This window comes from Acinonyx jubatus, chromosome A3 (genome assembly GCF_027475565.1).
Source record: "Acinonyx jubatus isolate Ajub_Pintada_27869175 chromosome A3, VMU_Ajub_asm_v1.0, whole genome shotgun sequence".
Lineage (NCBI taxonomy): Eukaryota > Metazoa > Chordata > Mammalia > Carnivora > Felidae > Acinonyx > Acinonyx jubatus.
In genome coordinates, this window is record NC_069388.1 from 34,794,040 (window position 1) to 34,818,668 (window position 24,629).

General features: G+C 41.4%; 1 protein-coding gene across 2 annotated transcripts in view; it reads right to left on the minus strand.

Moving 5' to 3' along the window:
- The window catches only part of PAK5 (p21 (RAC1) activated kinase 5), a 283,919-nt gene that overhangs the window by 34,147 nt on the left and 225,143 nt on the right, over positions 1 to 24,629 (minus strand). For both annotated transcript variants that reach the window (XM_027069572.2, XM_027069576.2), the window contains one exon: positions 6,668 to 7,453. In XM_027069572.2, the coding sequence (XP_026925373.1) occupies positions 6,668 to 7,453 (786 nt within the window). The remainder of the gene's footprint in view (positions 1 to 6,667; positions 7,454 to 24,629) is intronic.

Sequence of the window (24,629 nt, forward strand, 5' to 3'; positions counted from 1 at the left end):
GGGGAGGGGGTGTCTGCACCTCTGGGGATTGGCTCCCTGCTGCAGAATATGGTTCAAATATGTCAGGGCCTCCAAGACAGCCAGAACACATATTGCCAGGTTAGATGAATTTCATTTTAATTTGCTAATGGCAATCTCACTCATAATTTACTTTGAACCATAGGAATATTCATGGGAAGATATGTCCATTCATATACAAACAACCCCTATAGTCTTCCTGCCAAAGGGACAGGTGTCTGAGATGCTCTGAATCACCTTTTTGGATGTTTTATGAGCCGGAATCAACACCCTATAAGAGCCCATATATAAAGAAAAAAATCAAAATAATACCCATTGTTATATTAAGCGATTAGCACCTCTCTTTCCTTCCCTCTCTTCCCTTGACCTCTGATTTTTGTTGCAGCTCATAAGAGTTTACCAGCATTCCCATTGCCACAGGATCTCTGAAAGTGTTCAGCTGGAATCCTTAGCAGATAAGAAGCTGAAGTTTTGTTCCTGAACTTGAACCTGGCAGAATCTCGGTGTACTAGTGTGTCACAAAGAACAGTGAGTCATTCAATTATTGATGCAGGAAGATGAAGCACACTAGTTCAGCTTTTTCCTTCCAGGTAAAGCAAAGGAACAGCTGAGCAGTGAAAAACCATTGCAGTGGTGACCCCAGATCTGGGGAATCATGCCAGTTTTCTTGCACCCTCTCTCTCCACTCAGAACTCCTTGATATGTCATCTGTTTGCGATGTCCTGGATTGCAGCACTGGTCACTTTGCTGCCCAGTGTAGACCAGATGCTTGGGGTAACATGGAGGGGTTGGCCGGCAAGAACCATCATGACTGGAGATGTAGTTACCTATGATGATTCTTGTTTAAATGCTGCTAAATACTCTGCTCTCTTAACATCTGGCCTCTATGGGGAAGTCTGAGAATTTCATGTCCATCCTATAGAGTAGAGCAATTGGTAAGGTGGCGGGATTGGGGTCCTTCAGCTAGCTCCATCACTCAGGAGTCGCAGGGCCTTGAGGAAGGCACATAGCTACTCTGGCCTTCTGTGACCTGCATCTCTAAGGTGAGGGCATCAGTACTTATGAGTCTGTGAGGGCAAAGTCACATGGAACTTGTTCCCATGTTTTGAAAACAAAATGTAACAGATTACACAGAGAGGATGTTTCTATGGCTGGTGTTAGCAGATATGGAGACATGTTTTCCAAACAAAAATATTCCAGGGAATAAGGGCTAACACTGAGTGCCTGCCATGTGATAACTCCTTTACATTTACTGATCTTTTTTAATCTGTAGAAGAAGTTCAAAGTAGGTATGGAAACACTCTACAGATGAGCGAACTGAGGCACAGACAAGATCATAAAGCCAATAAGTGCTTAAATCCAGAGAATCGGATTTTAGAATTTGTGTTCTTAAATGTCTTTTGTAATGGGTGAGAACATCTGGACTGTCATTCATAAAAGAGAATAACACCATCACTCAAGGTAGAGTGAGTATATATGAGAGTCTCAAGGATCGTTACTTTTTTTTTTTAATTTTTAAAACATTTATTCATTTTTGAGACAGGGAGACAGAGAGAGAGAGAGAGAGAGAGAGAGAGAGAGCGTGAGAGCGCGAGAGCGAGCACACTGGGTAGGGCAGAGAGAGAGGGAGACCAGAATCTGAACCAGGATCAAGGCTGGGAGTTGTCAGAACAGAGCCCAACATGGGGCTTGAACACACGAATCGAACTGCAAGATCATGACCTGAGCCAAAGTTGGATGCTTAACCAACTGAGCCACCCAGGTGCCCCAGGGATCGTTATTCTTTTTAAAAAATTTTTTTAACTTTTTTTTAATTTATTTTTGAGACAGAGAGAGACAGAGCATGAAGGGGGGAGGGGCAGAGAGAGAAGGAGACACAGAATCGGAAGCAGGCTCCAGGCCCTGAGCCATCAGCCCAGAGCCCGACGTGGGGCTCGAACTCACGGACCGTGAGATCCTGACCTGAGCCGAAGTCGGACACTTAACCGACTGCGCCACCCAGGCGCCCCTCAGGGATCATTACTCTTAATGCCTCTTTTTGACCAGTGATCCCAGTTTTTTGGCCACAAATCAGTCTGGGTGACACTAAGGAGCTTCTCAGAGGACTTCACCCTACCCTACCCTACCCTACAGAGAGAATAAAGGACAGTTCCCATGTACCCCAAATCCGTCTGTGACTCATCGCCCATTTCTCACCAGCAAGGTGAGGGCTGACTGTGGCATATCTGAGCCCTGAGGCCTCATATCCATCTTTTTCCTCCTCAGTTTTCTTCTGTGGAAACAGGAATGTTCTGGAATATATCGACTTTGGAGTCAGATGGACCTAATTTTGGATCCTGACTCAGCTGTTTACCTTCATATCCTTGGGAAGTTGATAAAGACTTGGCCTCTGTCTTTCAGCTTTCTCAGGGTAAAAGGGAAATGATCCTGAAGTCTTCCAGAATCGTCATGAGGGCTCAATGGGGGTAATGCTTGCAAAATGCTTGGCACAGTGCCTGGAATAAGGTAACCCTCGGCTTCATGTCACAGCTGCCATCTGGTATGCTATACATACAGATACATGTGTGTATTCATAATCAGGCTGCCGCAATTATTAACTTATATAACCCTCACACAACGTGATTGTCCCCATTTTATAGATAGGGAAGTAGAGTTAAGCAATTTACTCACCCAGTTGTAAGTGGTAACATCAGGACTCAAATCCAGGCAGTCTACCTCCAGAACCTACACCCTTGAATGCCAAAAGGTACTTGACAAATAGTTAGCCTTGAACTGTGCTTCTCAGCTGGGACTGATTTTCCTCCCTGCTGCCCCAGAGGTCATTTGACAATGTCTGGAAATATTCTGGATGTTACAGGAAGAGATGCCACTGGCACATAGTGGTAGAAGCCAGGGATGCTGTTAATCATCCTACAGTGACAGCTCCTCCTCTGCAACAAAGAACTATCAGGCCCAGGATGTCCACAGTGTTGAGGCTGAGAAACCCTGCTCCTGAGTGGGACAGTACCATACAACCCTAGGGCACTTCACTGTTAAAGGTATTCAAAGGAGCTTGGAAGGAGGCAGGTTGAAGGCTTGGTGCCTGCAGAATTCCTGTGCCAGTGGGGATATATCCAAGGTCTAGCAAAGGGGCCGAGCCCGGACAGCTGGATCCCAGCTTGGCTATGAGCTGACCTGGCTATTACCGAGCCTCTCAGAGCCCCAGTTTCCTCATATGTACAAAGCAGGCAAGAATTGCTGTCTTCCGGGACTGTGAGGCTCAACAAGGCAACACATGTGTCTGGCACACAGCAAGTGCTTAGTGAACTGGCAGAAGTGTGATTACACCAGGGGCTTCTCAGAGGCTGGAGCCAGAGCAAGAAATGGATTGCTGGGTCAGCACCGATACACGTGAGCTGGCAGCTGCCTGCTCCCTGGAGAGCCCGGGAATGAGCAAAATCAGAGGCATGGTGACAATACCTTCAGTCAGTTTCCCTCCCTGTAAAGCAGACTTGTCTGCAGGGGAGGGTGGAGGGCATTCTCCCTCCACATCAAGCTTTTTTTCTTTTTTTAAATTTTTTTTAACGTTTATTTATTATTGAGAGACAGAGAGACACAGAGCATGAGCAGGGGAGGGGCCGAGAGATGGAGAGATACAGAATCTGAAGCAGGCTCCAGGCTCTGAGCTGTCAGCACAGAGCCCAACGCGGGGCTCGGACTCACAAACCATGAGATTATGACCTGAGCCGAAGTTAGATATTTAACCGACTGAGCCACCCAGGCTCCCCTCAAGCTGTTTTTATAGTTGTGTAGTATGAACGGGGTTTTTTTTTTTTGGCTTTATTTACCCCCCAAGGTTTCATCTGCCTTGTGGCAGCCAAAAACATTCAAAAGTAGGGAGACAGATGCTATATCTACAGATTTGTAACATCCTTGATTCCTGTCATGTCAACAGGAAAATTAGGTAGGCAGATAACACTGGAGGAGTTATTTCTGTGAGTTAATGTTAGTATTTTTCCTCCTTTAGGCCAAAATGTAAAACTGGTCTCTCTCTGTCTCTCTCTCTCTCTCTCTCTCTCTCTCTCTCATACACACAACTTTCCTCCTCATATTTGCTCTATCTGGAAACCCACACAAATTTGATCCTTTCTCTTATTATTTGAGATGTGAACATTACCCACCAGCCTCTAGGACTTTCCATAAGGCAAAGCCAAATTATCCGAGTCGTGATCTCTATTTCTTCCCTCAGCAGGAAATCCAAATGTGATTGGTAGATTTTTAAGAGTACAGTTCTAAAGACACAGGCACTGAAGTCTTTTTTAGAGAGATGTTATATTTTTAATCAAGTAAACGTTTTAATTACTAACATGCCTCCCACCACCTACCCTCCCACAAAACCTGCCCATGAATTTCTCGTGGGTCCCGTGTGACATGGAACAGCAGCTTGCTCCTTCAGAGCCCTTGATTATAAGGGCTGAAAAACTCTTGGTAGAAGTTCCCAAGTGTGAATATGTTGTCTTTTTTTTTTTCCTGAGCCACAACAGTTTCCTCATTATTTCTGTTACAGATATATCTTTTCTGAGCCACAATAGTTTTCTGCATTGTTTCTTGCACTGTTTCTGGGTTTAACAAAACCAGATTTCAGAGTAGGTCTGCTTTGCTTTATAATTGGAAGTCTGCAGGAAGAAGGACCCAGCAAGGAATGAAGCAAATTATCCCTTCCCTCCATCCTCTTCCTACTCCTCTACCTAGCTGAGACTTCTGGTGGCCACTGGGGCCCCTCATGGGTTTTAGTGGCAAATGCAATTAATCCCCTGAAATCACCTATGCCCTCATAAGGGGAAGAATATGGGACTGGGAAAAACACCAGACCTGGATTTTGTCCTTGTTTTGCAACCAACTAATTATGAAACCTTAAGTATGCCACATGACACTCTGGACCTCAGTTTTTCCTCCTGTGAAATGGGTGGGCAGGCACTGTTGGGGGTTATATTAAATCCCAAATGCCTCTAGGATTAGGTTAATGAGAAAAATGAATGAAGTGGACTGAGAAGGGCCTCTCTCTTCTAATGGGTCAGCCTTTGCTTCCAGCCAGTTCCATTTCCAATGCTATGTGAAAATTGTGCCCAGGCATGTCAGATATTCCCATTTTTTTTTAAAAGAGAAGGCTGAAACCCAGAAGTTGAAGATCTAAATGAAATATCTTGATTTTTCAGAAGCTGGAGATGACTATTTTGTGGACCCAACAGGTCAATGGGCCAAATATGGCCCCAGGGCTGAATGGTTATTGTCTCTGGACAAAGCTTTTTCTATGACCTTGACACAAACAGCTTCCTACCATAAGTGTGCAACTACAGCACACATGCACAAATCACATTTGACCCTAAACAGCCAAAGCGGTCCTGAGAAAGAAGAACAAAGCTGGATATTTCAAACTATATTACAAAGTTATAGACATCAAAATGTATGGTATTGGCATAAAAGCAGACTCATAGCTCAAAGGAACAGACCAGAGACCAGAAATAAACCCACAAATATACAGTCCATCAAATTTCAGCAGAGGAGCCAAGAATATACAAACGCAGAAAGGATAGTGTTTTCAATAAATGGTGCTGGGAAAATTGGACAGCCACATGTAAAAGAATGAAACTGGGTCCCTATCTTACTCTATACATAACAACTCAAAATGCATTAAAGACTTGAATGTAAGACCTGAAACCATAAAACTCCTAGAAGAAAAAGAGAGGGTAATTTCTTGGCATTGGTTTTGGCATGATTTTTTATATTTGACACCAAAAGGCAACAAAAGCAAAAATAAACAAGTGGGACTACATCAAAATAAAAAGATTCTGCACAGCAAAGGGAAACATCAACAAAATGAAAATGCACCTATGGAATGGGAGAAAATATTTGCAAACCACATATCTGATAAGAGGTTAAAAAATATAGAAGGAAGTCATTCAACTCAATAGCAAAAAAAAAAAAAATCCCAAATAACCCAATCAAAAAATGGACAAAGGACCTGAATACACTTTTTTCTAAAGAAGATACACAAATGGTCAACAGGTACATGGAAAGAAAGGTTCTAAACATCACTCATCATATGAGAAAATCTAAACCACAATGAGATATCACCTCACACCTGTGAGAATGGTTATTAAATTAAAATGTAACTCTAAAATAAACTTTATTAAAAACTTACCATGTAATCCTGATTATTTTTTTCCTTTTCTATAGATCCATGTAAAATTTGTTAGAATATAGGAACCACTGTAATTACTCTATCTAATGGTTTATGATCATATGCTCCTTAATAGAGGAGTATATGAGCACAATATGAGTGCTCCTTAATAGAGGAGTATATGAGTACAATATGAGCAGACTATTTATTAGTAGTATATCAGGACATCTTTCAAATAAATAATTTTTTGTCTTTTAATCAGAAACCCTGTAGGGGATCTCCAAAGACTTGGATTTTAATGAATAAATGTGCCTTGCCCTACATCCTCTGCCCTTGGGGCTCGTGGATAGAAATCAGGTAGGGTTTTGATATGGACTCTCACTTAAAAGGTGAAGCATCACATTAGATCTCTGTGAGAAGGTCATGTTAGCACCACCTTTGTGGGGTGCCTGCACATAAGGAGGAAGAAGGCAGTGAACATAACATTACCTTTGGAATGCACATTGTGGGCTCGGACAGGCGAGGGTAGGTGTAGGAGTTGTACGAGTGTCCTTGGGGGTGGGTTTTAAATGCACTTGCTCCGAAGGGCATCATTGGTTCCTGGAGCCCCGAACCTGACCTGGACCTTTGCCGCATGGTGGGCTGAGGGCTGGTCTGATTCAAGTATGATGACTTTGGCCTCCTATCATAGTCATCTAGGCTGGGTCCCCACTCGCTTTCGCTGAACACCAGACTCTCCTTGGAACACCCGCTGGTCCCCGCAGTTCTAGAAGGCATGAATTGGAATGGATAATCTAGAGGGGAACTGCTTGAGGCTCTCTGGTACTCCCACTTGAGCTCATTGTATTCACTTGGTTTGCTCAGTGAGTCCAAGTGTGTGTGATAATCAACAGGAAATCTGGCAATATCGGATTTCAAAGGCTTCATCTCAGAATAGTAGGCTTCCCCGTGTTTGGTCTTTGTGACATGCCCATTTTGCTTGGCGGCATGGCTGCCTTTATAAAACTGATCCAGGTCATCACCATAGAGACTCTTTTCTCGATACTTCTCAGTGCTGTAGTCAGCAGTGGTATCGGACTCGCTGGAATACTGCGAGAAGGTGATGAAGCCATTTTCTTCCCGATGGCCTTGACCGTAGCTGGAGGCTCCCTGGTCTGGGGTGGGTGGGCTTTCTTTCCTTAGGGAGTTGGAGCGAGTCACAGAGATGTTGTCGAAGTCCTCCAGCAGGCCGTTGATGGAGGTTTCTTTGCATGGTTTATTTCCTCTAACGATTGTCTGGGAACAGTAAAGGGAATGCCATTTAAAGAAATCATTTCATGCTTTCAAACTGATATTGCAATCCCACCCCTACTCCACTGAGGAAAAAAGACCCCAGGAATATCCCCTAAAAAGTGATAAAAATTGATCGTTTCAGTGGTGAAATAAGTCAAATATTATATAACCTTAATTGCAAATTTGCGTTTACCTATCTCAATAGAGATATCAATTAAACATCAAAAAGCCATTTAGAAGACTAAGCAACACTGTCTTATTTACTAGTTAGGGGAAACCTCCTCCCTGGTTCCTCTCCTTAAATAATAAGCCCTAACCATCTAATGATAAGCTGATTATAATTTTAAGTCTATAACTGGTTTTAAAAATCATATTTCTTACATTCATTATTCATATTATTTGCAAAACGAGTAAGTGTTGTCACTTGAGTATTAACATACCCAGGAATGGGCGCACATTTTTTTTACCCTTTTACAGAATTCATAAAAATTGGAGTTACTAGATTTTATAGAAAAGGAAGGCATTTTCTGAACTACACTGAACAGCTTGAAGATCACTTATGAGATTTTATATGTGGTCACCTGTGATATTTTCATTAAGCATCTAACTGTAATGCTTGCTAGAGCCACACTTCTGTATCATCACAGCTGAGGTCTGGATGACTTAGTAGTTGATGTGGTTGTTGTACTTGAACCTTAGTGACAAACTGCCGAGCCCAAATGTTCCCCTTAACGAACCTAAATAACACCAGAATACCAGGAACAGAAAGAAATCACAGACCACTTACAAAGCCAGTCAGCTGTGCCTTGACAATGACAAGGTTTGCAGCAAAATACGATGGGGGTGGATAAAAGAACAAAGAACAAAGTGTTGTGACTTCAGACTTCCAGAATTTTAGGAGAAAAATACCTTTGAGCAAGTAGCAAAGGAGTTCAAAATCATCTCAGTATAATAGAGGATTTCAAACTAGAGGCAAAAGTCAAATTTGTCCTAGAACATATGATTTATAGATCAGTGAAAGACAAGGTTTTCTTTTTTTCCTATCCAATCAGTCCTGGACTAATACTTTTTGTCTATACCCCTTTCTTTTAAAGTTTTTTATTTTTTTTTAACATTTATTTTTGAGAGACAGAGACAGAGCAAGAGCGGAGGAGGGGCAGAGAGAGAGGAAGACAAGAATCCGAAGCAGGCTCCAGGCTCTGAGCTGTCATCACCGAGCCCAACGCGGGGCTTGAACCCACAAACTGCGAGATTATGACCTGAGCTGAAGTCGGTTACCCAACCGACTGAGCCACCCAGGCACCCTTAAATAAACTTTTAATTTTGGAATAGTTTTAAATAAACTGAGAAATTGCAAAGAGCATACACAGAGCTCTCATATACCCCTTACTGTATTGTTAATATCTTGCACTACTATTAACTAAACTCCATAGTTTATGTGAATGTCACTAGTTTCTTTCCCCAGTATTCCAGGGCCCCATTCATGACACTACATACTTATTTGTCATGTCTCCTTAGTCTCTTCTGGTCTGTGATAGTTTCTTGGATTTTCCTTGTTTTTGATGACCTTGACAATTTTAACAAGTGGTGCTCAGGGGTTCTGCAGAATGTCCCTCAACTGGGTATGTGTGATGTTTTTCCCAGGGTTAAACTGGGGTTATTGGTTTTGGAGGTGATCACCAATTATATCACATCGTATGCAGGGCGCATACCATTAACATGGCTTCTCCCTGATGATACTGACCTTGGTCACCTGGCCCAGGTAGTGTTTGCCAGGTTTCCACACATAAAGTTACATTCTGCTTCCTTTGCTGCTTTCTCTACTGCACCCTTTGAAGTAAGTCACTCTACCTCCTTGAGAGGTATGTCTACATAAAGTATATGGAATTCTTCTGCACAGATTTGCATACTCTTATTCATTCATTCATTCATTCATTCATTCATTCATTATGTTCATTTATTTTTGAGAGGAGGAGAGGAGGAGGAGAGAGAGAGAGAGGGAGAGAGAGAACGTGTGCACGCAAGTGCCTGTATTCATGCACAAGTGGGGGAGGGGCAGAAAGAAAGGGAGACACAGAATCTGAAGCGGGCTCCAGGCTCTGAGCTGTCAGCACAGAGCCTGACATGGGGCTCGAACTCACGGACCGTGAGATCATGACCTGAGCTGAAGTTGGACTCTTAACTGACTGAGCCACCTAGGCGCCCCCCCCCCACCCCAGTTCTTTTTAAATCACTGAATAGTCTTCCATTATATGGAATGTTATGGTTATTTGTGGAGGAGGGGTATAAATGGGTTGATTGCCCAAATAGGTGATGTTCTGTTTGAGGATTTCTCAGCGAGAAAAAGAACCATGTATCACATATACATCAGAACCTTTTCTCAGAGTAACAACATCTATGTTGACCCCAATGGATGAACTGAAGAAATAATACCTTTGAACAGAGAAGGGGAAGTAGCTGGGAAGAGGAAAGGAGGAAATGGACATCTTTTGATACATTTAGTATGAATGCTAGCTAACTCATCCTCAAAAATATCAAGTCCATTTGAGTAGCTTTCTAGTGCATTTCAGTTGTATCTTACCTGTTTATTATTATTTCTCTCTTTCATTTGCTCAAAGTGCGTTCTCTCTCTCTCGAGAGAGAGACAGAGAGAGAACGAGAATGAGTGGGGAAGAGAGACTGATAATCTTAAGTAGGTTCCACGCTCTGCACGGAGCCCCACATGGAGCTCGACCCCATGACCCTGGGACCATGACCTGAGCTGAAATCAAGAGTCGGATGCTCAGCCAACCGAGCCACCCAGGCACCCCCTCAAGGTGCTCCTTAAAACCCTTTTAGACACATATACTCTTATTTTCTGTGGATTTAAACAATTGGCCTCTCCTCTTCAATAATGTTTTGCACAAATTTTTAAGAAAACAGTATTAATTTGTTTATATCACAGTGGATAAAGTCTTTTCAGCCAGCATTCTAGACAGAAATTATACTCTTGCACATTCCTATTCTCTATCAACAATTAGCAGATTACTTAATGAAATGTTCTCAGTAATTCATGGTCTTCCCCAAAAGTAGCTTCCTGGTATTTCCAATCCTGGGCATCTGTGTTGACTGATGTATAACATGAATAAAGACTGTAAGGTATGCCAAGGTCTTCAAGTAATTTCTCAGTTACTGGACCTGCTTGGATAATCCTTTAGCAAAAATGTTATCAAGACTTTCTGTGAGCTTGACAAATAATAGCTAACTATATTAGAATTTTTCATGGTCAGTGTTATCTTTGGGTATATACTGCAGGGAAAAAAAACTTCTCTAAATTCTATCCATCTTAAACAATATTTCAGTCAATCTTTCTTGTCTGCCTTCACACCTCCCATCTCTGAATACATGAAATATTCAACTCTGGGACCACAGAATCACTTCCAGTATTTTAATGTTGGAAGGAATCTAAAGGGCAGCTAGGTAGGCATCCTCCTTCCTTTACTGAGTACCACTAAAACTCAGAGCTGACTTTGCCCACTGATACATAACAGACCTGGGATTCAAACTCCAATCCTCTCCCTTCCAGTCTAGCATGCTCTCAGTCTCTCTCTCTCAAACCGAAGTATGGCTGACACACAATGAATGTTATATTACTTTCAGGTCAGTCTAGCTCTCTTTCCAAGGTACTCTTCAGACTCATTTGGATAAAATAGCACCAGTTGGCAATGCAAAGGTTTGGTGTGTGACATCATAATCCATCAGCAATGGGTTAATAAAGTGCACATTTTCTATTGTGCACTCCATCCCTCTAGCGATAAATTGTTCAGTTTACAGCACATGGACAATTGCAGGTTCTGGTCTCAATTTCACCCACATTTGTTATGTGATTTACTTTCATCCTTCTTTCATTACCCATTCTCCAATTTATAAAAAGGATACTATCACTTGATATTGATACTGATTGATACCCAGGAATCGTAGAGGCTGATGGAGGGAGGGGTTACATAGAAGTTTTGAAACATACTAATGTATGCACTTCCTTCATGTGGACACAAACTTGTAAATCTGAAACAAGTTAGGAATATTAAACACAACTCCTAAATGAAGGCAAGTTAAAATGTGAAGATTATATAGTAAAGAAAAGATCAGAGAAGAACAGACTAAAACTCTTGGAAAGTTTCCAGGGAGGGGAGAATTGTGAGCTAGGTCCAGGAGGAAATAATAGATATACTTGGATGGTGACCAAAAAAAAAAAAAAAAAAAAAAAAAAGAGGTAATTACCAGCTCATCACTTATTAAATGATTGAGACACAGAGATGATCAGAATATGTTAACATGCCACCATCTTTGGGGCTATGTGGATAATTATGATAACAGAAGAAAGCATTCCCCACTCATATCAAATCAGTATTTCAATCACTTGTCCTTTGGAATTTATATCCAGAGAACTTGTTAGTTTATCTTCAGCAAATTAATAAATGGCTATGATGGGGCTGAACTATCAGTTTTAGAAATTCACTACCAAGACACAGATATTTAGAAGGGGGGAAAATCCTTCCCTGTGTGATTCTTTTGTGATCAGAACATTGTTGAGTACCTCCTTTGAAACTGCTCAATCCTTTAAATCTTCCAGTTTTCCAACTAAAATTTTCCAATTTCATTTATGAGCTGAATGGGCAGACGTGAAACTCAGTCACTTGGTTTCTGAGGAATACTGAGAGAAATGAATTTAGATGTCACAAAGAGGCACCCATCTATGTGTCTATCATCTATCAATGTATCCATCCAACTGGCTATCTATCCACCCACCCATCCATACAATAACATCAAAAGCTATAATGGAGATCTGTAGTATGTCTATATCCATACTATCTGCAAATATTTTTTTAAATGCCTAAGTGATAACATAATGAAGGCCTGTTTGGGAGAGAGCCCTTTCTTTCCCTCATTAGTTGTGCTATAAATATACTACATTTGGAAAATGAAAAACCAAACAATCATAAACACCTATTTCACAATTTTGTCCCCCAAGTAAGTTAATTTAGATTTTTTATGGGAGATTAGAGGGTCACTGTTTTAAGACATGAATTAATCTGTGACCTCAGAATTGGGAAGTCTGCTGTTTCTGTGCACTTATCACTGCATACCCAAAGACATGTTCAGTTTACATGCAGAATTATAGCAGTAAACTCAATAAACAGAATTCTACATACTTGTTGATGTGTAAGGAGAAATATATGGTTATGAGATAACTACTATTTAGAAGAAAAAATAAAGACTATCATTGAATAAGAAACACTTTTAAAAAACAATGTAGTTTTTTATCCTAGTTTTGAATCAGGCTTACAGCATTTATCAACTGTGTGATAGTGGGCAAGTCACCTAACCTTTAAAAGCCATGGTTTCTTAATCCATAAAACGGCAAGAATAAATCTTTGTCTCATTGGGTTAATGTGATTTAATACAATAATGTGTAAAACAGCTGGCATACAGGAAGCACTAATAAATGGTAGTTATTTAACTATTTTATAAGTTAAAATTTACTCTAAAATTAGGTTTATAATAATTAAAGAAGAGAAGAAAGATGTAAACAATGGAATAAATCAATCTCAGCTTTATGCAATGGAAGGAAAAGAATTGATGTTTTAGACTTTTAAAAACAATTATTAGGGGGCGCCTGGGTGGCTCAGTCGGTTAAGTATCTGACTTCAGCTTGGGTCATGATCTTGTGGTCCATGGGTTTGAGCCCCATGTCGGGCTATGTGCTGACAGCTCAGAACCTGGAGCCTGCTTCAGCTTCTGTCTCCCTCTCTCTCTCTCTATCCTTCCCCTGCTCTCACTCAAAAATAAATAAACATTAATAAAATTTTTAAAAATGATTATTAGTAACTTTAGATGCAAAATACAAATTTCCTGAGTTTAAAGATATATCTTCAGCTAATTACAATTGTTATATATTTCAAAGAAATATTCCTTAGTAGATATAAAAAATGGAATACTTTCAAAACATGATCAGCACTCTACTGTAATCCTTCTTAAAGATGTAATATCTGAGTCCTAAAAATTAACAAAATTAGACTTCCTATTATTTACACTGAAAGATACATATGGAAAAGGAAGATTAATAGAAATACAGTAAAATATTGACAGTGGTCATCTCTAGGTGGGGAGATTAAGTGTGACATAGATTTTAAACCTGCACTTGTCAAATCTTAATGTGCACACAAATCACCTGAGGATCCTGTTAGAGGGAGAGTCTGATTCAATAGGTCTGAAGTGGGGTCTGGAATTCCGCATCTTGAATGGGCTCCCAGGCAGTGATAATCCTGCTGGTCTGCTGTTCACACTGTGTACTCAATGGGGTTAGTGCATTTTCCATATTTTCTACAACTAGGGTACTTTTATAATAAAACATATTAGACTGACATATACTTTTCAGTATAATACGATCCAGGACTTTATATATATATGTGTGTATGTATATATGGCACTAAATATATATTTTATTAAATATATAGTATAATGTTAAATTTGTATTTTATATCTATATAACATATATCTGTATACATATATATAGTATTACATATATATGTATTGTGTTAAAATTATTTGATGTTACAGTTGTAGCTGCTGGGAGCTACACTGTTCAATGTTTTCCCATTCTCTACAAAGGTGAAATATTTCCTATGTTTAACCAAAATGAATACTTTGAAAGATTTCACTATTTTGGCACACCTGCTTCTATAGCATCATGATCTTATTATGAGGCTATAAATCTCAGAGTTATTGATGAATAAAACTCGAGTACTATGGAAGTGAAGGTGTGGTTGCAGACATTTGCAAAGAAGAAAATTTCATCTATAGCAAAAACAAAACAAACAAAAACCCAAAGACACTATAATAACAGGCTATAGAAGACACAGTCTTTTCTTGGATCTCCTTTTTAACATTTGGGAGATGTTTACAGATGGTGTAACTGTATTACTCTTAAAGGAGCACATGCTTTTCTCTCTTTCAGTGAAAACTATTTAGTCGGTGTTAAAAAGCAAGGGCTTGCAAAATGTAAATATCTGTTAGAAATAAACTGTTGACCTGTCTAAAAAGAATAGAAAAAAAGAAGGGTTTGGTAACCTTATTTAATCAGGAAGACCAGTGAAACTAGAACCGAGGTAATATTTGTTTCCCTAACACAGGTTTCACTTTAAGGAATCATAACACCAAAGCAACAATAGTGAAATCCAAACATGCAAAATTTTACAACATGGTTTAACCAGGCTTCAAAATGTAAGAACTACTATTTATGGCTGTCAGTATCTGATGTTTATTCAAGCAAGATTGTGCAGTTTTAGAGATCAATAATATAACGGCAAGAGTATCGCTGAACTTCATGCTGCAGAACAGCCAGGCATTAAAAATCAATGCAACCCAACCTATTTGAGTTTGACACCCTGGTTCTCATTGCCTTTCCATTGTGCCTGGACCAGCTCAGCGTCTGCTCTCTTGTTGACAGCGGCCATATTTCATGGTGCTCCTTCCCCAGGCTGCCGGCCAGTGATAAGCTATAATGGATCTGTCCGTAAGAACAGCTGTCTCCCCTTGTTCTGAGGAAGAGATGAAAAAGTACCTCTGCTCTCACAGACTGTATTAACCTTGACAATAATGAAGTGTGTAATTAACAGCTTTGCCCTAATAAGACCTTGCCTTTCTTTTTAAAAAACAATGTCTTCTATCCTCTTCAAGAATGCATTTCATTTTGTCTTTCTGGGTAAACACTTCTCAGGAGGTCAATAAGCTAAACATTCCCATGACTCAAGAACAAACCAAGACTCTCTCAGAAAGTATCTACTTTTAACAATTTATCTGAATTCTCATGCTGTTTGCAGAGAATCAGTTGCCTTGTTTTTATTAAGGAATGTGGTTGCAAACAGCTGTGTATGTAACAACAACAAATGGATCTGACATACTTGAATCCTTATGGCAAGAAATGCTAATTCTCAGCTGGATTTTTATACACCAGAAGACTCAGATCTTCTATTTTCTTTCAATGTAGAAAACCTTTTTTTTTTTTTTTTTTTTGGTAACCACAGGGGGTAGGGCTAATTGAGTAAGTAGGTGGAATTCCATATTCCTGGAAATGTGAGAATAAGGGCAGAACGTCTCCAAGGGGCAGCAGGGGTGCAGATTCCTTTAAAAAATTTTTTAATGTTTATTCATTTTTGAGAGACAGGGAGAGATAGTGTGAACAGGGGAGGGGCAGAGAGAGGGAGACACAGAATTTGAGCCAGGCTCCTGGCTCTATGCTGTCAGCACAGAGCCTGACATGGGGCTCAAACTCACAAACTGAAATCATGATGCTTAACCAACTGAGCCACCCAGCAGGGGTGTGGATTTCTAATCATTAAGATCTTTTCAGTAAATATGTAATGATCATATAGAATACAAATAAGTCAATTCCTTTATTAACTAAATGTTATATTCTGCACAGATTATAATAAAGCCTAGTGTATCTAAGAATGACTTTGTGAATTTAGTAAAAGGCAAGATTCCTCATTAACTGGAAAACAGTCTGTTTGCCATTTTTCTCTACCTCGTTAAACACAGTGAATCTAACACATTTAGTGACCAGTTTCGTACAAGGATAATCCCTAAAGCAGACTTTCTATTTATTGTTAATCTGGCAAAGCAAATGCAATTTATGGCCCTGGTTCTTGCTGCTTAGAATGTACAGCAGTCATGCTGAAGTCAACTGAAGTCAGTTTGATCAGAGGTAATATAAGTGTTTCATGGATGGGTTTGAAGTCGGTTTGAGACTATGAGTGTTATAGCTGGGAACTTAACTATTATTTACTTGTGGTGTTCTGGTTTAGAGTGTAGGCAGCAATGAAGTAGGACTATAGAAGTATCTCTGTTCATTGATTTATTCATTTACTGAAACAAAAAATTGTTTCTAAGGGCAGGGAGTACTTCAAGATGAGACAAGATTCCACCACGTATTTCTTAACTTGGGTAGTACATATAAGAATTTAATGTTACTCTTAAACCTCTCATATGCCATATTCACATCTTAGTCTGGGTTCCTCAAAAGCAGATCTGAGGCAAAGGCCCGCACATGAGTAGTTTATTTTGGAAAATGAAGTTAGGAACTGTAAGGGGGTGAAACAGAAAAGGGGAAGCCCATTCAATGGTATGTTATCAAGCTGACTATCTGTGGACAATTGGGGCTCAGCTCTCTTGAAGAGCTGTGAACCTGTCTCAGAACTGGCCACTCAAGGGACTGAGGATGGAAGTGTTCATCCACCTCCTCCCATCTTCTGTGTCAGAATGGCTGAGGGGACTCCCATGTGTGTCCCACAAAGTGGCAGTGAAGAAATTGCCATGTCTGAAAGCAAAGGTAAGTGGTGCAATGGGGGTGAACAGCAGGTTGCCTCAGCAATGGCCAGAGTGAAAAAGGCTGGCCTAAAAGACATGAGATGGGACACAAGAGGCATCAGGCATACCTTTTTTAGACAAAGATTTCACAATAAAAAAATTGAAAATGAAGATGGATGGGGTCCCCTTCTTGTAAACCAACGGGCATGGACACCAGGATGCTTGACTGATGTGGCAGATATTTTAAGTGGCCACCACAATGGGTACTCCCCTTCCATTGTGTAAAGGCATTGCTGCAAAGCTGTTCCCAGCCAGGGACCACATTTACCAGGAGCCTTTGCATCTAGACAGACAGTGGGACCAATTCTCACCCATAGAATGGGAGCAGGATGTGACATTTATCCTTTCCAGGCCAATGCCACAAAGAAATGCCTTTTCTTCTCTTTATTTTCCTGTCTGCCAAATGAATGGAGAGGACCTGGCAGGATCCTCTCAGTTGCTAGGGGATGCCAGGGCCACATGGTAGAATCTTCCTTGCTAAATGACCACATGGGATACCATGCTCTGGTTAGGAAAATCCACACTGGATACTAAGTGAATGATAAATAAACTTCTATTTTGTTGACCTTATTTACTAAGATGTATGGGTTAGTATGTCAAGCAGCTGGAATACCTTAAGTAGTATAATAATAATGATGATGACAGTGAATCTAGAATTAGAAGGCAGACCAGGAATTAAAGAGAGCAGGTAGGGACAGACTTGATGCTCCTATCACGTGTGCCCATGCTGACTCTCTATAACTGGCATCAGTCATGGGGCACAGGACATCCACAGCAGCTCCAGGAATACCAAGGGAAGCAATGTCAGTTATGAACCTTAACCTAATTTTCCAAAATAAACTCACATATAAGCCTTGGTCTCAGCTCTGCTTTTGAGGAACCCAGCCTAAGACATGCCTATAGTACACAGAAGGCTTAAAGAACAGTATTAAATTCTTACATGTATATGCACTGAGATTATCCTGGTAGAAGAAATGACGTTGAGCACCTGAGTCCTGAGACAGAGCACTGAAAGCTGTGAATGGAAGTGCTTGTCTCAGCTTGATTTCAGGTATCAACAAGAAGGTGACCATGTCTGAACAAATGTTTTATTTTTCAGTATTTCAGGTTGAGATATAAACCCACACAGGGGAGAGGAAGAAGCACATTCATTAGAGCATATCACAAAACCCAACCTTGTAGTTTGATATTAACTCTGTGATAGACAGCTTGTGAAATGGGAATAATTACCCCTCCCCCCCTTCTACGTAATGTGACTTTATAGTTCTTCATACTGGGAGCTGGTGAAGACTATGTGTCCACCCTTGAATAGGAGATGGCCATATGGCTGGCTTAGACAATGGAGAATGGGCTTAAGTGACATTATCAATGCTTAGTCTGGGCTACCAGAAGCCTTGTCAGCTGCTACCCTCTCCATTCCCTGCTTCTTCCAGGTGAACAAGCTTGGGCTGGACCACTGGGAGATCCGAAATGAGGCATCCTAGATCAGCCAGCCCCAATTCACCCATGTGCCCCTTTCCTCCATGATGGCTGGAGCAGGGACGGGAGGTATAAAAGCTAGGAGCTGGGCCCATTTATACTAGAGCAGGTAAAGCAGGCTACGGGAGGAGGAAAGGTTTGTGTGCCTGTGGGCAGGGATGGCAATTCTTAATGTGGCCAGAGAAGAAGGCATTTGTCTGAATAGAATTTCGTGAGAGTTGAGTGATAGGGTGGCAGGCTTCTCTTCACTTGATCTTAGCCAAAAGGCCGAGAAGCGATGCAGGCTTCTCTTAAGTGGGGATAATCAGGAAGCCATTCTCCATCTGCTTTTGCCCACAGAAGGATGAGTCAGTGCGAAGTACTAACAGGGGCATGGCCAAGGCTTATCTCTGAGTCCCTTTTAGTTTCTTGTGGCTAAAATTATTTGAATTTGGCATAGCTTCATGGTTAGAATTTTGGTTCTACTTACATAGACTATAAGAAAAATCATTCAAAAGTGGGCATTTTGGCAGTTGTGCAGTTTCCTACTGTCACTTAAAAAATCTTGGGTCATTAGATATCAGGGTGCTGCAGTAAATTTATGTTATCTGTAAGTTGAGGTGTCTGTCTCTTCCTGTTCTAAGATTTGTTCATTCTATCTTTTAAAAGTCTTTAAAAACTCATGTCTTAATAGATCAAGAACTTCAAAAATGTGGCTACAAGAAAATGTAAAATTGAATATTGGTTTGCATTGTATTTCTGTTGGACAGCATTCATCTAGAGCAGGAGATGGCAAGCTATGGTCTGTGGGCCAAATCCAGCCTGTTTTTGTAAATAAGTTTTACTGGAACACAGTCACATGCATGTGCTTATGTACAGCACGTGGCTGCTTTGGGGCCACAATAGGCAGAGTTGAGGAGTTGTGACAAAAACCACGTAGCCCGTGACCCTTCACAGAAAAAGTCTGCTGACTCTTGATCTAGAGTGTCACCAGTTGTCCCAGCTCCTTTTTGGGGGAAAAACTGTTCTAGTATTTGATTCATGGGCTAAAGAAAGAGGTAGCAGGAGGGAGAGAGGGAGGGCAGGAAGGAGGGAGAAAGAAAGGGAGAGAGAGAGAGGGAAAGAGAGAAAAGAAGGGAGGAGGGAAGAGAGGAGGGAAAGGAGGAGGGAAGGGAGGAAGGAAGGAAGGGAGAAGGAAGGAAGGGAGGAGGGAAGGGAAGAAGGAAGGGAAGAAGGAAGGGGGGAAAGAAAGGGAAGAAGCAAGGAAGGGAGGAAGAGAGGAAGGAGGGAGGAAGGAAGAAAGGGAAGAAGGAAAAGAAGAGGGAAGGGAGGAAGGAAGGAAGGAAAGAAGGAAGGGAGGAGGGAATGGAAGAAGGAAGGAAGAGGAAAAGGAAAGAAGGGAGGAAGAGAGGAGGGAAGGGAAGAAGGAAGGGAAGAAGGAAGGAAGGAAGGAAGGAAGGAAGGAAGGAAGGAAGGGAAGAATAAAGGAAGGAAGGGAGGGAGGAAGGGAAGAAGGAAGGAAGGGAGGAAGAGAGGAGGGAAGGGAGGAAGGGAGGGAGGGAGGGAGGGAGGGAGGGAGGAAGGGAAGAAGGAAGAGAGGAGGGAAGGGAAGAAAGAAGGAAGGAAGAGGGGAGGGAAGGGAGGAAGTGAGAAAGAAAGGAAGGGAGGGAGAAAGAGAGGAAGGGAGGGAGAAAGAGAGGAAGGGAGGGAGAAAGAAAGGAAGGGAGGGAGAAAGGAAGGGAGGGAGGAAGGAAGGAAGGAGGGGAGGAAGGGAGGGAGGAAGGAAGGGAGGAAGGGAGGGAGGAAGGGAGGGAGGAAGGGAGGGAGGAAGGGAGGGAGGAAGGGAGGGAGGAAGGGAGGGAGGAAGGGAGGGAGGAAGGGAGGAGGGAAGGAAGGGAGAAGGAAGGAAGGAAGGAAGGGAAGAAGGAAGGAAGGGAGGAGGGAAGGGAAGAAGGAAGGAAGGAAGGAAGGGAGGAGGGAAGGGAAGAAGGAAGGAAGGAAGGAAGGGAGGAGGGAAGGGAGGAAGGAAGGAAGGAAGGAAGGAAGGAAGGGAGGGAGGGAGAAAGGAGGAGAAAGAAAGCCTCTTGGTGAGTTGAGTATTTCTATTTGTCAGTGGTATAGGGTCACTTGGCACCAGAAAAGCACTTTGGTTCATTTATAATCTGCAATTCTACGGCAGAAGGGTACATGAAACACAGGTCTTCCACTTCTGAAGCAATTTTATTTGTGAGTCAAGCCAACTGACTAGAATAAGAGATCGTATCCTGTTCTCAAAGGAATTTTCAAGCAGCAGCAATCAGAGATGCGAGCTGCTTGGGTTCTTGTTCAGTGTTAGGCGTCACAGACATGATGGCATAAACAAAAGCTCAGCACCCTCCACGGAGGATGTGAACTTTAAATTATTTGTGAGATCAATGAAATGGCTGCCAATATTCCACGAATGGGTTTAAGAGAGCTTCTAGTCACTAACATTGACCTCAACACTGTGTGCCAAGAGAATTACAGGTGTTTCCCCCATACTTCACCCTCATAAGACCCTGGGATAGATGACAATATTACCTCTTTGCACAAAGAAGGGAAATGAGGCTCAGAGAGGCCAAGCAACTTGCCCAGTATCACTCAGCTGGTAGTATCAATGCCTCCCAAAATACGTGAAAACCACAGCACAGCCCATCAGCATCCTCAACTTGAACCTCTGAGGGTGTGGGAAAGGAAGCACGGTAGGCAGGAACAAGCTCCACCTACTCTGTGACACAATGAGAGGAACGTAAGCACACCCCACGACAAGGTCATGTTAAATATTTCCAGGAAGGAAAGATGTTTAAAACTCAGGATTATGGGAACTGGGGAAAAACAAATTGATTGCTCTTTGGAATGGTTAGCCTTTACAGCAACTTCAAAATTCCATCATGCAACAAAGGAAACATCTTCTCACCTTGCATTTGGTCAAGATTCTGACATTTAAAATTTAATAGCTAACAAAATGTGTAGTCTACACATCAGTTGCTACCCTACCCTTGTAAAAACACCAACTGGTTACATGATTCGTGAAAAATTGGGCATATGCAACGCCAAATGTCAAAATTTTTTGCTTGCCTATAGATGATATAAAGATGTACAAAGCATATTTATTTTTCCATTTAATAATTATTTATTGATGGTATTGCCGCCACAGACCTTACATTCAAACAAGGGAGGGGGTGGACATTAAAAAAGCTTAATAAGTCAATACAGTTCACCTTTACTTAACATTCTATTTCCAGAGACATCTGTCTTCCCTTCTACTAGATCTCCAAGGGCATATTTATTTTAAATTTGGTCAACAAAATTTTACCTTTGAGTGTCCAAAACTCAAATTTTTTTCCACCTGACATTTTAAGCAATTTTAATAAACATTAAAATCATCTCTTCAAGGCATGATAAATGTTAAGAAACTTGTTAATCTGGAAATAAAACTGCTAAGCACTTAAATAACATTTTAGAGTATAAAGTTGGTATTGTAATTATGTACTTATATTTCAGAGATGGACTAGTCTTGGATGCCAAGAAAAAAGTATGCTTCTATGGGGAAAAAAGTGGAGAAAATCTGGGCTCTAAATGCTCCAAAAGTTTCAGAAACACTGAACTTCAAAGTCCATTAAATATTAAGGTCAGCTTTACCAAACATTCCTAGCTATTAGTCATTCATTTCTCTTCAGTGATTGAAGTCAGAATGATGATGATTACCTCCAGGGGAAGATGTTCACTGGGAAGAGGCCCAAGTGAATTTGGTGGGTGATGAAAATGTTCCATCTTCATCTGGGTCATGGTCCCATGAATACATACATATGTAAAATATTGCAAGCTGTATAATAATGATCTTGTATGTAAATTATTCTTTTGTTAAAATACACTGGGGTGGCACAAAAGCACATGATTGCTTGTCTTGTCCAGAAAATATGTAGCATCCTGAGGGCAGCCTCTGCAAAAGTGGGACGGTGGATATATCCCAGTATCAGTGTTTGCCAGGTGTTGGCAGGTAGGGTCAATATGGGCTACAACATGGATGAATTATGGAGTTTAAGTTGGAAGGCAATTAATAAAGAAGGGGGCTGACAGGGAAGCATAATGCAGTAGCATTGGAAGACTGGAGGTCAAAGGGAAGAAGAAGAAATCTTGTGGGGACTAAATGGGTGACTTTGTGTGAGTGACTGAGTCAGAGAGGAGGCGAATCTGATCAAAGGTATCTTTGATATCACTGCAGGGGTACCTGGGTAGCTCAGTCAGTTAAGCATCTGACTCTTGATTTCGGCTCAGGTCCTGATCTCATTGTTGGATTGAACCCTGAGTCAGGCTCCATGCTGGTAGCTTGGGATTCTTTCTCTGCCCCTCACCAGCTTGAGCATGTGCACATGCTTTCTCTCTTTCTCAAAATAAAATAAGCTTTAAAAAGTTAAAAAAAATTTGGTGGGGGGGCTGCCTGGGTGGCTCAATGGGTTAAGCTTCCAACTTCGGCTCAGGTCACGATCTCACGGTTTCTGAGTTTGAGCCCTGCATCAGGCACTGTTCTGACAATTCAGAGCCTGGAGCCTGCTTCAGATTCTGCCTCCCTCCCTCTGCTCCTCCCCTGCTGGCACTCTCTCTCTCTCTCTCTCCCTCTCTCAAAAAAAATAAAAAATTAAAAAAAAATAAAAAACAACTTAAAAAAAGATATGAGACTGTGCACTGAATATTCTAGTAACTTAGCAAATACCAAAGAAACAATGCTATCACAAGTTGGGAGGCTGTTTTCATCCTTAATTTCTTTACCTTTCTGATTAGTGGAGTCTAGTGCTGCTCTCCCTGCTTACTTGGCTCCCCCAGAGAAACCTGGAAGTCTGTGAGGCTCTCTTTCTGCACAGCAGAGGTGCTAAGTCATTTCTTTGATTTATATAAGCTACATACAGGATAAAATCATGTGGTTTCTCCTTTCTTTTGCAAAATGCGATCACTTGTTCCCCAAAGATATCCATCTATCCATGCAACCATCCTTCCGTCTATTCAAGATAGAAGAGTGTTCCCGTTGAAAAGCTTTTATGTCTTTGAAATTCAATAACAGGTTTAAGAATGCACCAGGAGGTTTTCTAACAGCTGAGTCAGTGACAGGTTCCTCTTTACCTGGCAGCTTCAAATGCAGTGGCTCTCAGCCATAGCTGCACACTGGTCACCTGGGGGAGCCTGTGAGCATTTATGAAGCCAAGGCCTCTTCCCCACACCAATTACATCGATGGTGGTTGTTCCAGGTGTCAGTAATTTCTAAAGCTCCCCAGGTGAGTCCAATATGCAGCCAAGTTTGGGAATGGCACTACTAGTAGACCTTGTCCCCTTGCTACTCAGAGTGCGGCTTGGACCAGCAGCCTACGACACACCGAAAGCCTGTGGGGACTGCAGATTCTTAGCCCCCTCAGCCAGAACCTCAGAATCAGAATTTGCATCTTAACAAAAACTCCAGGGAATTCATGTAGACACTCAAGTCTGAACAGCACTGGTAGACCATGTGCCTGAGGTCCCCTTTTCACGACTCAAATGATTTCAATTCAACAGAGATTTTGAAGGTCAGCCAATTGTGTGAGAAATACACACATACACACGTAGACATATACGCACACATCTAAATATGCAAAGATCTATAGATATATATTCTCAAAAGAAAAAATACCCTGTAGTCCTTAAACTCCAGATTAATAGGGTCATTTCTTTGTTTTATATTTAAAAAAAAAAAAAGAAAAGGAAAGAAAGAAAAGAAACTGCTCCCAAACAGAAAGGGGAAAACGACTGGGCGTACCACAAGGGGCAGCGCTGGGGTATCATGTTCCTAGAACCTGTTTTATGACTTTAATGTTAGAGCACATTTATCCCATTAAGTCTTCAAACAATCCCTGAGGGAACATTTAAGGCTAGAATGCAGGAGTCTGAAGAGTTCATTGGATAATCTTGTTCACTCATTCGAGGATATTAACAGAACAGCAAGAGCCCTTGTGCCAGCACAAAGAGATAATCATCCACCTTTCTCCTCTAAGTGGGATGCCAGCTCCCAGGACAAGTTGAAAGGGATTTTACAACTCCCCTTCCTTAAGTATAACTTAGATAAGGCTGGACACACACACACACACACACCCCACAAGAGACTCAAACAACATCTCTCCATTTTCCATCAATCATGTTTCACATTATGAACAGATTTAACAAAAGACACTCAAGAAGCATGAGATCCAGTCCTGCTTTTGCCCTAGGAACTTTCTTGAAGACACGCTTCACTAATGTCATTCCGTGTCCCCACAGAAAGACCTCATGA